This window comes from Balaenoptera acutorostrata, chromosome 9 (assembly GCF_949987535.1).
Source record: "Balaenoptera acutorostrata chromosome 9, mBalAcu1.1, whole genome shotgun sequence".
NCBI classification, from domain to species: Eukaryota; Metazoa; Chordata; class Mammalia; order Artiodactyla; family Balaenopteridae; genus Balaenoptera; species Balaenoptera acutorostrata.
In genome coordinates, this window is record NC_080072.1 from 427,194 (window position 1) to 441,184 (window position 13,991).

Consider the following 13,991-nt stretch of genomic DNA (forward strand, 5'->3'; position numbering starts at 1 on the left):
CCCCTCCCAGCTCCCTTTTTTCCCTATAATAGCACGTTGCCCCTCCTTGTTCTCTGGATTTGCCAGTTGTCCACCATGGTTCAGAGATGCTGAGCTGCAATTCCTTTGCTATTCCTGAATAAGCCTGCCCTTGCTGGTGAAATAACTGGCTATTTTATTATTAAAGGTGACAATATCCATGTACAGTTCTGCATGGACATATGTTTTCATTTCTTGAGTATATACGAATTGCTGGGTCACATGGTAACTATGTTTCACCCCTTGAGCAGCTTCCGGACTTTTTTTTTTTTTAATTTATTTATTTTTTATTTTTGGCTGCGTTGGGTCTTCGTTGCTGCGCGCCGGCTTTCTCTAGTAGCGGCAAGTGGTGGCTACTCTTCATTGCGGTGAGCAGGATTCTCCTTGTGGTGGCTTCTCTTGTTGTGGAGCACAAGCTCTAGGGGCGCGGGCTTCAGTAGTTGTAGCTCGCGGGCTCTAGAGCGCAGCCTCAGTAGTTGTGGCACATGGGCTTAGTTGCTCTGCGGCATGTGGGATCTTCCCAGAGCAGGGCTTGAACACGTGTCCCCTGCATTGGCAGGCAGATTCTTAACCACTGTGCCACCAGGGAAGTCCTGCCGGACTTTTTCAAATGGGTCAGAGCTAAATGTTTTTGCAGGGGGCTCTGTCTACATTAATAATTTGAGCCAACCAAGATCAACATGTCTACTACTTTCTTAAGACCTACTCTCCGGCCATGAAGAGGACTCTACAGGCTAGAGTCTGGAGCTCCCGATGGAGACTGGGGAGAACACGCCTGGGCCCAGGGTGTTGGGAAAGGGGGAGTGCTGGTGGCGCACCGGGGGCGGGGGGCAGGCCGCCTGGGGAGGAGGGTCTGGGGCGGAGCTCGGGGCAGACCGCGGGGGAGGAGGGTCTGGGGCAGCCCGGGCGCCCCAGCAGTATAGGGAGACCCCCGCTCTTCCAGCAACTTTGCCGCGCTGGTTACCTAGCAACCAGGCGGCATCCCTCCCAGCAAGCACTGCTTCTAACGCACGACATTGGGGACTACGAATCCCAGTATGCCTCGCGCCCAGGCGCTCGGACTACAAGTCCCACAATGCACCGCCCGCCCTTTTCTTGCCGCCCCCCGCCTCTACTCTCCAGAGACCCTGCGGAGCGAGCGCCGCGACCCCTTCCCGGCGCTCTTCGCGCGGTCTCGCGGACTCTGGTGCGTGGGGTCAAGGCGCGGGGCAGAGCTGCTGGGGTCGGGGCGTCATGCGGAGGGGTGAGCGCAAGGGCGCCGAGGGGCCGCGGCCGGGGTCCCCTGTGCCCGTGGGCAAGGCCTCGCTGGAGGAGCCGCTGGACGGCGCGGCCGCGGGCCGAGCGAGCGGGCCGGCCGCTGGCCGCCGCAGCACCGAGTCAGAGGTCTACGACGACGGCACCAACACCTTCTTCTGGTGAGGGACGGTGGTTCGCTTCAGTGCCGGCTGGGTCGCGAGGGGCGTGGCCACGTTGTGCGGGTTGGGGGTGCCCGCAGGACCCCGGGACCGGCCCCTTGCTGCTGCAACCCCGACCCGGCCTCCCCGGTGGTCCAGCCCCTCATCTCTGACCCCTGCCCCCTATCCTGGGAGGACTTGGCTCCGAAGTCACCTCAGAAAGGCTTTTCCTGCCCTCCCTGGCCGCAGTCCCCCGCTGCCCTCCGTCGTGATGCCTTTCGCTGACGGTGCTGATGCCGTGTGAAATGATCGTCTCCTCCCCCGGCACGTGGCGGTAATATCGACACTTTACTCCGCGCCGGGAGCTGAGCGAACGAGTGTGGAGGAAGGCTCTTCCTCTCTTTAGTGGCCCCTCGCCAGGCCAGCCCTTTGACCCCTGTGCAGCTCGGTCCCGGCCAAGCCTCGGCGTCAGGCTGTCTTCTAGTCTACCTTCGCGGGGGTCAGGGAGGGAGGGGCCGCCAGGAGCAGAGTTGGAAGAGTTCATGATGTTGCTTTAGGCCGAGTTGGGCACTTTTGCGTTTGAGGGTCCAGGAAAGCAGTCTTGGACCAACAGGTCCCAGGTGTGGCTCGTGCACCTGACGGCTCAGTGACCTTGGGCTACCCTTCGCCAGTCTGAGCTTCTCTTTCCTTGCTTCTTAGAGACACAAACCCCATACGCTAGAAAGTGTGCTTCTTGAGAGGAGGGCTGTGGCCGTTCTATGCTGCTCCGTTCACAGCCACCTGAAGTTGTATCCCGTGGTAGGCCCGGGGGACATTTGTGGCTTTGGTGCCAAGAGGGCTCATGGGAGAGACAGACGTGTAGGCAGCAAGGGTGCCGTGTGGAAGCAGCTCCTCAGAGAGGGAGCCTGGGACCGCAGAGGAGATGCGATCAGGAAAGGAGGAGAGCCTGACGGAGCCGCTGGACAGTCGGCGAGGTGCTACACAGCTGGAAACCTCAGGGGAGGTGCACGTGGGGCCACCGGTGTCTTGCTTGTGTCTGACTCGGGAGAGACAGGGAAGCAGATGTGGTGGGGGAGGCGTCCCTGCATCTGCTGAGGTCGGGATCTTCCCTGTGGGTGTGGGCAGCTGCTGCTGGGGGTGGCCACCCAGCCCTGTTCTGGGGAGATACTGTGCTCCGGTGGCCTGGAGCCAGGGGGAGGGGGAGGGGTGGGGTGCCCTCCTCGGTGGGGGTGTGGCCCCAGAGCTAGAGACATTCTGTGAGTGGACCAGGCGTCTCTGCCCGGGGGACGGGGCCCCTTCAGACTTCAGGACAGAGGGCACCGTCCTCCGACAGCCCGGCTGGTGACCACAGGAGGGAGACTGAGGTTCTGGAGTGGTGCCGGGCGTGCTTTCCTTTCCCGTTCATTCAGTGCGTATTTTGGGGGTGCCAGTTGCTGTTCCAGGGGATACAACAGAGAACTAAACAAGAAACGTAGGTTCTGGCGCAAGACGAGCGTCAGAAGGCTCAGCATGCTGGCCGAGGGGGTGCTGAGCAGTGCTCACAGAAGCCAGAGGGTTACGAGGGCACGTGCGGGTTTCTTCAGAAGCACAGAGCCGCGGCCCGCGGGTCCCTGCCCACGGGGACACAGAAAGGCCTGCCGTAGCTGCGCTCACCTGCGGGGAGGCCTGATGGAGCCAGGAAGGCTCCGAGGAGGGCGCGCGCGGGGCTGCCAGTTCCCGGGTACCGGCCTCCTGGGCGGGTGTCTGCAGCCTCCGCACCGCAGGTGTGTGGGGTTGTTGCTGCGTCCCTGGCCTCTGCCCTCAGCTGTGCGGGGGAAGAAGCTTCACGTTTCCTCAAGGCAGGTAACCAGATGCTCACCTGGCGAGAATGACTTAGTTTTACTTGCAGGGCCAGCCACGTACCTTCTTCTGAGTCTCTCGTCATTGGCTTGCTGTGCTGGGATTTTTTTTTTTTTTTTTAAGGTATGGAAATCTGTGTTCTTTTTTTTTTTTTTTTTTTTAAGATTTATTTTTTTTATTGATTGATTGATTGATTGATTGCTATGTTGGGTCTTCGTTTCTGTGCTAGGGCTTTCTCTAGTTGTGGCAAGCGGGGGCCACTCTTCATCACGGTGCGCGGGCCTCTCACTGTCACGGCCTCTCCCGTTGCGGAGCACAGGCTCCAGACGCGCAGGCTCAGTAATTGTGGCTCACGGGCCCAGCTGCTCCACGGCATGTGGGATCTTCCCAGACCAGGGCTCGAACCCGTGTCCCCTGCATTGGCAGGCAGATTCTCAACCACTGCGCCACCAGGGAAGCCCCTGTGCTGGGATTTTAAAAACTCTTTATTTTGAGTTTTAGGGAATTTTATTAATGGATGTTACCAAAAAATTAACATAAAGACTAAAAAGTATGTATTTGTGGAAACGACTATGTGTTCCAAAATTACTCGAAAGAAATCTTGCATGTTCAGAACCTTGTTTTTACAATTTTTGTTTCCAAAGGAGCTTGGGCTTCTTGGGGACCATGTATGAGGATTGTGAGTTTCTTTGTTATTACTTGTCAGCCACAGAGTATGGAATTAGGATTCAGCCGTGGAGCCCGAGGCTGGGCTGCCCCAAACTGGACCTCGGGGAAGGGGCAAGAGGACCGCTGGGGTCTGCGGTGGCACAGACACCACCTCTTCTGCCAGTCGTGGTTGTCTTCACTGGGGAACACTTGGTGGAAACGTTCAGGACAGTAGACACAGTGCAAAGATACGGCAGCTCGATTTCTCTGAAAATTGTTCTGGACGCTCTTGGAGACCCAGTGCCCCGACGGGTGCTTCTGAACGTAGCCACCTGTAGGTGGAAGATAGGTGAATCGCCGTTGGGTCACCGCGCTTCGAGTCAGGGACAAGATGGATGGTTGTGACATTTTGGAAATGCTCACTGCGTGCTCACATCTTACAACATTGAGCGTTTGGTGAGCGCGGGCTCTGCTGTCAGCAACACGTCTCACAGTAGCTGTGAGAATCTGCGGGGCAGATCTTAGACGCCCCACGTTCCTCAGTCAGTGTGGGTTGGGGTTTGCCAGCTTCGCCCACATCAGGGCAGCATGACTTGCCAGCTGGTGCCTTTCTGGTCCTGCTGGTCGGCAGGCCAGGAGGGTCGGTGGCCCCAGGTGCCTCTCGCAGGCCTGGGACAGGCCTGGTCTGGACGTTCCCTGGCCGAGCCGCCGCTGTGCACTCAGTCTCACAGCCGCATCTTCATACCTTCTCTGATTGGTTTGGCAGGCTGCCTCCCTGCCCGCTCGGCATATGAGTATGGTCATCTCTAGACAGGGGCTGACAACTGGGTATTTTCCGCTCGCCGTGGCAGGGAGCCTGCTGTCTTCATGCCCTCACCCTGGCCCAGTGGCCGGAGTCACAGGATTTACAGCCGATCTCTCCTTGTGCCTGGATCCCCCACGTCATCTATTAGTCACTCAACCAAACGGTGCATTTGTCTTCCTGGGCACCGGGAACCAGGAGCAAGAGGTCGTTGCCCATCCGAGAGGGACACGGAGTCTTCCGTGCTGTCCTGCGCCACTGACGTGTTGTTTTTATCACGTCTCTGTGGCCACAGTGAACATGCAGAGCTTTTCCAGCCCCAGCATCCTCGCTTTGCCACGTCAAGTCCATCTCAATCCGTCTGGCCTCTCCCCTTGGGCTCTGGTGGCGCCCGTCAACAGTGTTCGTGAAGACAGTACCTGATCTGCCCAGCCTTCCCGTCTCAGCGGCTCCGTCTTCCTTCCTGGCCACCTAGTTTCCTTCTGGTCTCACTTCCCTTCTGTCTGGAGACCTTCCTGGGGTGAGTGATTCGTTTAGAGCAGGTCTGCCGGCACCGGATTCTCTACTTCTTCCTCCATCCGCGAATGTTTAGTTCACCTTCGTTCCTCAGGGATGTTTTCGCTGGACGTGGGATCCTGGTTCAACATTTCTTTTCTTTCACTGCTTTACAAATTTTGTCCCACTTCCTCTGGCCTCCATGGTTTCTGAGGAGAAATCTGAGCTCAGACTTGGTGTTTGAGCTGAAAAGAAGCCTGGTGCGGAGTCTACGCTGCAGTGGCTGAAAAGCAGGGACCTTTGGGACCAATTCTAACATCTTGATTTCTGACTTTATTCCTGTTTTTTGCTTTTTTCCTCTGAAAATGCTCACCAGGGTAGGCGTGACCCTGCCTCTTGGGGCAGGCAGTGGGCATTCTGGAGCTCAGGGCCCGTCCGGTGCCGCCCCTCGTGGTGCAGGCCGCTGACTCCGCGGGGACCGGGCCTGCCTGCCTGCCTGCCTGCCGAGGGTGCTGTCCCGTGGCTCCACCCCCGGCCCGGCAGACACGTCTACACAGGCCTGGAGCTGAACCCCGCCGGCCCTGAGCCGTTCTGCTCAGTCACGCTCGGCCGGCTTGGGCTCCACGTCCCGTCGAGCGTGTCAGCTGCGCCTTCTGGGCAGATCCAGACCAGCCCCTCCCGGCATCTCCTGCCCGCCCTGGAGGGTCGCGAGGCGGCCGCGTCTGCTCTCGGCTCTGCAGCGGCTCCTGCTCCACCGACGTGAGTCCGGGCCCCCCAGGGCAGGACCCCCTCCTCCAGCCACGGTGGCCCCCAGCCCTTTGCTCTCGCGTTGCTGGCCTGGACCTGCGTCCCCAGGTGTCCTGCGTGAGGCCCTCCCTAATTCTGCACCCCACCCCACCCCACCCCATTTCGTTGTCCCCATACCCAGCCCTCTGTGTGTCTTGCTGTGTTGGAACGACAGCTCAGGGAGACAGGGTTGGGGTTTGTTGGCACCTGGTAGCTGCTCTGCGCTGCTTAGTGTCTGTGTCACTTAGGCCCACTGGCCCTGGGTCTCATCGCCTCACGGCGAGGGTTTATGAGGTGATGCAGGTGTGCTAGAGGCATCCTGAGCGGGGCTCAGACCCCAGACCCTCACCACCGAGCTGCGTGACCCTGACACTGCCGTTTACAGCTCTGACCGGCCTCAGGGGCCAAGGTGACGGAGAGGCCCATGCCTTATCGTCGTCACCCTCGTAATCCAGATGCCCTCGGTCCCTGGTGGGTTCTCAGTGACTCTTGTTCTCCCTGCGAAAATCTGATGTCCCCTCTGGGGCGGGGAGGGTGGGCCATGTCCTAGACCCAGGAGAGGCAGCTGAGTCCCTCTGTGTGTAGGTGTTGGCTAATGTCCAGCAGAGGATCAGTTTCTGGGTCACCACATCCAGAGAACCTTAGGAGTGAAGGTCCAAAGTAGGACTTTATAATGTAGTCGCTGTGCTGTAATTATTCCACAGATCTCTCGGGCACTGAAATGTTTACTATACAGAGTTCAGCTGAAAGGCTGAGATTCTCCTGAAGTTCCCTCATGGCCTAGGACTCAAATGTGAATATATTAATATTGAATTGTATGAAAATAGTTAAAATAGGAGTTTTGTTCACTTCTAATAGTTTTAAATGCCAGTATTGTGAAATATGGCAAAAGAATGTGCTCTCTGCTTTCTTTACTTGGAGCCAACTTATCTGAACATGACTGTTTTTGTTTTTGTTTTCACAAAGAAAATAAAATTTAAGTGAAGGACGTAACATCTGAATAGATGGAGAGATACTCCTTGTCTTGTGGATGGGGGACTCTCAACTAGTTGTTACTCATCAATTCTTCCTGGGCTAATTTATAAATTCAGTGCAGTTCCAATTAGAATCCTAATAGAATTATTTGTGGCAGCTGTCAGACTGATGTCAGAGTTAAGATGGGAGAGTAAATATGCAAGAATAATCAGGATGGGGAAGAGGGCTGGTCTGCCAGATGTCAGGATGGGGTCTAGCTATGGTCCAGGTCTCTAGCGCCAGCCTAATCTCATGCAGCCCCACTCTTGCTTTTTAGAAACTTACTTGAATCAAGGTACGATTGCTTTCCATGACACACACCCACTTGAGGGTCTGTATCCACACTCCAGCGCCTTACACATGGTGCCCACCACCGGGGTCAGGATGCAGGACATTCCATCATCTTGGAAGCTGCTGCCCTAGCACCTCCCCCGCCAATCTGCCATCCATGCTTTGTCGCCGCCTCTTGTGAGTCTTGTCGGTGGAAACAGACAGCAGGTTGCTTTCATGCCTGGCTGTCAGCATGGGGTTAACGTCCACATACAAGTCTTTGAATGGACACGTGCTTTCATTTTTCTCAAGTAAACACTTGGAAGGAATGGCTGGCTTGGGTGGTAGACTCTGTTTAACTTTGTAAGAAACTGGGAAGCTTTTTCAAAGCGGCTGCACCCTTTTGCAGCCCCACCTGGAATGTGTGGGTGTTGGTGGCTCCGCGTCCTCGCGAGGACCCTTCCTCGGAGGCACTCGTGCCGTCAGTGGTCCCGTCCCAGGGGGCGGGCGCTGCTGCCTGCCATGCTGCATGTCTGCTCCCACGGCGACCAGTGACGCTGCACATCTTTTCGTGTGGTATTGGCCGTTTGTTGATCTTTTTCTTTGACGTGTGTGTTCAATCTTTTGTTCGTGTTTCAGGAGATTGTCTCTATCGTTGAGTTGTAAGAGCTCTTTATGTGTTCTGGGTACAAAGGCCTTTGTCGGGTGTATGTGTCATCGACGTTTTCTCCCGGCTGGTGGCTGGCTTTTTCGTTTCTTCACTGTGTGTTTCACGGAGTTTTGACGGGAGGCCAGTACTGGGCTTGATGCTTTTCGTGTGTTTGTTCACTCGTCTTCAGGGCGCCCTTCAAGGCTGGAGGTGCCCTCGTCTAGAAATGGAGGGCCGCATCGCCTCTCCACGGACACGGGAGCTGGGCCTCTGCCCCTCTGCAGGCAGTCGTTCAGGGCAGAGGGGCCCGGGCGCGTATGTGACTGAGCGGCGTGCGGGCTGGTGCTGGGCTTGCCGTGGGCCCTGGTCCCAGGAGAGGCTGCCTGCTGCCTGCCGAGCGCCGCCCCTGGCCCACATCGGGGCTCTGGAGGCCCAGCCAGGGTGGGCAGGCGGAAGCGGGGAGCCCACGTCTCACCCCCCCCAGGCAGCCGTCCCTCTGCCCGGTCCTCTGGGCAGGCGGCCGTGCCCGGCCCCGCGCCCTTCTTGCTCCGGCCCTGGGGCCTCTGTCCGCCACCAGTGCTCCGCTGTCATCCCGGCGAACCTCTCAGCCGTGGTCACTGCGTGAATCACGAGGTTGGTCTCGGGGCGATCTTGCTCAGTGCCCGGAGCCCACTCTACCGGCTGCCTGGTCCCTCTGAACCAGAGCCGCCTGCCCGGGACGCCTCGAGCCAACGCGCCGTCCGCTCTCCCCACCCGAACGGGCCGCCGCGCCGGCACGGGACCGTCTGGGAGTCACGCGGCCGTAGCTGGCGCTCGGGGGATTCTGAGCTGGAGGTCGAGGGCCGAGCTCGCTCCTCTGGCGGCACGTCGCGCCGCGGTCCCACGCGTGCTTTGCGTGCACCGACGCAGGCTCTTTGCGTTGCAGGCGGGCCCACACCCTGAGCGTGCTCTTCATCCTCACCTGCGTGCTGGGCTACGTGACGCTGCTGGAAGAGACACCGCGGGACACGGCCTACAACACCAAGAGGTACCGGCCCGGCCCGGCCCAGCCTCGCTCCACGTGGCTGGCGGGGGCTCTGGGTGCTGTGTGGCACTTTCCGCCCCTCTTCTGCCCGTCCCCATCCCTGGGACCTGCTGCTCACGCTGCATTTGCGCGCGAGAAACCGGAAGGTGCTGCGGCAGCTCCAGGGAGGGGTCTAAAGGGGTTCAGGTCAGTTCCGACGGGGCGGCCTCCCCACACATCCCACCCTCAGCACCCCAGGCCCCACCTGATTGTCCTGCTGGTCAGCTCGGTTCTGACACCGTCCCAGGCAGCGCCAGGCCCCACGGTCCCAGGCTCGGTCCGGTCAGACTGCATCGCCTCCCCACTTAGACCCCAGTTGCAAGAGCAGTCATCACCTGACGGGCTGTAAACCATAGGTTCCCACCGCCTCCTTGGGTGCAATTAATTTGCTAGGGCGGCTCACAGAACTCAGAGAAGCATTTTACTTATTTATGATCAAAGGTTTATCATAGAAAGATGGAGGAACAGCCAGATGGGAGAGATGCATAGGGCGAGGTGTGGGGATGGGACGCAGAGCGGCCACACGGCCACCAGCCTGGAGGCTCCGAACCCCTGTGCCTCTGGGGTTTAGGGAGGCTTCCTCACACAGCGTGATGGATTAAATCACTGGCCACTGGCGATTGACTTAATCTTTACCCCTCCCCAGAGGTCTGGGGGTAGGACGGAGAGCCCTCCAATCGTCTGGTTGGTTCCCCTTGCAACCAGCTCTCATCCGGAGGTGGGCTCCAAAAGTCACCTCATTAACATAACAAAAGATACCTTTGTAGCCCTCAGCACTTGGGCAATACCAGAGGTTTTAGGAGCTCTGGCCAGAAACAGATGAAGACCAAATAACATATTTCTTGCTATAAATCACAATATCACAGTGACCGTGAATTTGGGTGTGTGGGCTTTTTGTGAGGCCAGGAGTGGTTCCCATCAGCTAGCACCATTCTTCTACACTCTGTTGATAAGAAGACTTTTTGAAAGTTTTAAACTGGCTTTAGGAGTCTGGTGATCCATCTCGTCCTGCAGGGCAGGAAGGGGGTAGTCTGTCTTTCCAGCATTATCTCCAGAAATAGACTAGCTGGTAGGTTTGTGTCCTTTGCCTGAACCCCATGGATTCTGGGGCCAGTCTCAGAAGTGCGTGGGGAAGATGAGCTGGTTTCAGAACTCGTTTCTGTACATTGTCTACACTGGACGGACTCACCCCTCCCTCTCTGGTGCCCTGAAGCCCCCATTGCTGTTCTCACCCTGGGGCCCAGGCTCCTGCTCTGGTGGGACAGCTAGAGGAGGCCAGGCAGAGACAGAGGTGGAGGGCGGCATCCAGAGCCCAGAGGTGGCAGGAGACCGTTGGTCAGCTTTGGGTGGGGGCTGGGCTCGTGCACCTTCACCCTTGGGGTCTAACCCTCCGCCTGGACTGTGGTGTAGACGCCAGGGTCCAGGACCCCAGGAGGTGTGTGTCACCCTCCCCTGTAAGGCGCAGGCCTCCCGCCCGGGCTCCCCAGCCTTTCCCAGCCCCGTGTGATCACACCGCAGGCCTGGCAGCAGGGGTCGCGGAGCCCAGAGCAGAGGAGGGAGCTGGGCTGCTCTTTGGGCCCCTCTGGGTGGGTCTGTGAGGGGGACGCCGGGCCCGTGGACCTGGAGACGGAGCCCCACGTCTGCCTCGAGGGGGCTTCCAGCTGGAACTTGGCCTTTCCTGTGCATTTGTTTGCCAGCACGTGGTTATGGAGGGTTTGCAGCGTCTGCTGGGCACAGCCAGGCAGGGAGGACCAAAAAGTAGAGCTTGGTCACACTGAAGAGGTATCCCCATGTGGCTGTGAAGTTGGGCTGGAGATGAGCAGTTATGACGTCACAGGGCAAGACTAGTCACAAGGGCGAGCGGCCCACGCAGTGTGTCCCGGGACGCCTCCCGAGGCAGGGGCGGGGTTTCACTCACCAGACGCCTGCCAGGCGAGTCACAAAGCCTGCTGCCCTGGGCCCTGCCCCGCGCCCGGGGGCCCAGGGGCTCAGACCCCCAGCGTCGAGGGGGCTTGTTGGCCTCGTCCGGGGCAGCAGCTGTGGACCCGGGTGGGTGCTTCCCCACCTCTTCTTCCTGCACTGGCCTTTCTCCCGAGCTGTTCCTGCCCACGAGAGGTTGGCACAGTGAGCCCAGCAGGTGCCACCAAGAGGGACACCTGGGTCCTCTCCCTGGTCCCCTGTGTGATTTCATCGAAGGCGGGGCCGGGCGAAGGCAGGTGGGTGGGAATTCAAGGGCCCCAGGCACTGCTCTGCCCTGAAGTTCTGTGCTCTGGGGACACAGGACATTGTAGCCACCGTCCCTGGCCCTCTCGGCCCACTTCAGGGGCACAGAGGAGCTGCCTTCCTGGCCCTGTACGGCTGCTGGTGGCGCCTGGAGCCCCGCCCTCACCTGTCTGAGGCTCTGCGGCTTCTTCCAGGGACAGTCACATGCGCGTGTGGGGTCATTCGTTTCTGCTGAGTCCACTCTCACCCCCGTGGACCCCGGAGGGGCCCACAGCCTGCCCTCCACGTCATCACGTCTGCCTGGGCTGTGATGAGGTCCCCCCCGGTCTCTGGAGGCCGCTGGGGCTGCTGATTTTTATTATGTCAGAGCTTTTGATGCTGTCAGGGGAAGGTTTTGTATATGTAAAATACTTCCCAAAGGTTACGGTTATTTTTTTTTTAATTAATATTTACATTGTTAAAAATCTAGGAAATTGGTTTGTTTCCCTAAAGCTTTCAGTTTCACCTTGTGTGTCATTGTGGATCTAACAAGTTCTGTCACTTTAAGGGAGTAGATTTTTCTTCCTAGGCCAACTTTATTGTTGTGTCATTTAATATAACATGCACGTAATTAAAACGTACGGCTCATCTACATGCCACAACTAGGTGGAGGTACACGCTGAGTTTCCCCTGAGGGCCGCGGTCAGTCTGCACTGCTGGCCACAGGCCACCACCGATCTGTCCCCACAGGCCCTTCTTGCCTGTTGTACAGTCTCATCTAGCATGCGCCCTTGTGTCTGGCCCCTCCCACTCGGCATGATGGTTTTGTGACACCCACGTTGCCGTGTCTGTCAGCGGTCATCCTGGTCCATTGCCAAGGGGTGGTCCACCGTGTGGACACGCCACAGTTCCTTGATCCATTATCTGTTGGTGACATTGGGATGTTTACGTATATATACACATGTGCATGTGTAAATGTGTAAATAAATCAATACATGTACAGTATATACATATTTTGCATATTTGTAATGTGTAGAAATATAATGTATTCCCAGTACTGAAGAACAGAGGCAGAGGACTGCCGCTGCCTGGCTTCAGGCCTGACCATAAAGCTGTGCAGTGGTGGTCAGGACAGTGGTGCTGGCAGAAGGCTGGACAAGTAGAGAGCCCAGAAGTAGCCCCACACAAAGAGGAGCAAAGGCAAGTCAGTGGAGAAAGGAGAATTTTCAACGAAATAACCTAGATACAGACCTTACGCTTTTCACAATAATGAATTTGAAATGGATTATAGACCTAAATATAAAATAGAAAACTATAAAACTTCTTGAAGAAAACATGGGAGAAAATCTGGTGACCTTGAGTTTGATGATGCCTTTTTTTTTGGCCTCGCCATGAGGCCTGTGGGAGCTTAGTTCCCTGACCAGGGATCGAACCCGCACTCCCTGCAGTGGAAGTGTGGAGTCTTAACCACTGGACCGCCAGGGAAGTCCCAGTGACTTTTTAGATTGAACGCCAAAAGCATGATCTACAGAAGAAAAAACTGATAAGTCAGACTTGATTAAAATTAAAAACTTCTGCTCTGCAAAACACACTGCTGAGACAAAGAAAAGACAAGCCACAGGCTGGTGGGAAATATTTGCCAAATACACATGTGATGAAGTATCTGTATTCGCTGTGCAAAGAACTCCTGAAGCTCAGCGGTAGGAAAACCAGCAGCACAGTCACAAACCGGGCAGAAGGTCTGGACGGACACCACAGAGGACACAAGTGCATGAAAGGACGCTCAGCACCATGCATCAGCTTGGAGATGCCGCTACACACCTGCTCGAGTGGCCAGGGTTGAAAACACGGCAACACCGGGCGCTGGCAACGATCTGAGGAACAGGAACTCTTATCCCTCGCCGGCAGGAACGTGAACAGGGCAGGCGCTTTGGAAGACGGTTGGAGACTCTCTCAGAGAACTAAACATAATCCAGCAGCTGTGCACCTTGGTATTTACCCAGAGGAGCAGAAAACTTAAGTCCACACCAAAACATGGACATTTGTAGCAGCTTTGTTCACAATCACCAAAACTTGGAAGCCACCAAAATGTCCTTAGTGGGTGAATGGGTGAACAAACTGGTACCTTCATGCAATGGAATATCATTAAGTAATAAACAGAAATGAGCTTTCAAGCCATGGAGACAGAGGCGAAGCTTAAATGCATATTGTTGAGGGAAAGAAGCCAGCCTGAAAAGGCTACATGCTGTATGAGTCCAACGCTGTGACATTCTGGAAAAGGCAGAACTATGTGATGGTAGAAAGATCAGTGGTTTCTCGGGGCAGGGGGAGAATGAATAGGTGGAGTGTGAGATTTTTTTAGGGTCTTGAAACTGTTCTGTTGATACTGTAATGGTGAATGCATGACCCTGTGTGTTTGTCAAAACCCATAGGACTAAACACCACAAAGAGTAAGCCTAAGTATGCAAATTTTAAAAATCGTTTAGGGGCTTCCCTGGTGGTGCAGTGGTTAAGAATCCTCCTGCCAATGCAGGGGACACGGGTTCGAGCCCTGGTCCGGGAGGATCCCACATGCCGTGTGCCACAACTTCTGAGGCTGCGCTCTAGAGCCCCCAAGCCACAACTACTGAAGCCCGCGCGCCTGGAACTCGTGCCCTGCAGCAAGAGAAGCCACTGCAATGAGAAGCCTGCGCACCACAATGAAGAGTAGCCCCCGCTCGCCGCAACTAGAGAAAGCATTCGTGCAGCAACGAAGACCCAACGCAGCCAAAAATAAATAAATTAAAAAAAAAAAAAAAGTCATTTAAGAGG

The 13,991-nt window shown here is 56.6% G+C and overlaps 1 protein-coding gene across 5 annotated transcripts in view; it reads left to right on the forward strand.

Moving 5' to 3' along the window:
* Nucleotides 1-234: 234 nt before the first annotated feature.
* PTDSS2 (phosphatidylserine synthase 2) overlaps nt 235-13,991 on the forward strand; it is a 29,552-nt gene continuing 15,795 nt past the window's right edge. Inside the window, exons 1-2 of one of the 5 annotated variants that reach the window (XM_057553571.1) lie at nt 235-386; nt 8,841-8,942. In XM_057553571.1, the coding sequence (XP_057409554.1) occupies nt 241-386; nt 8,841-8,942 (248 nt within the window). In that variant the 5' untranslated portion in view covers nt 235-240. The other 4 variants (XM_057553573.1, XM_057553572.1, XM_057553574.1 and 1 more) reach the window with 4 other exon arrangements.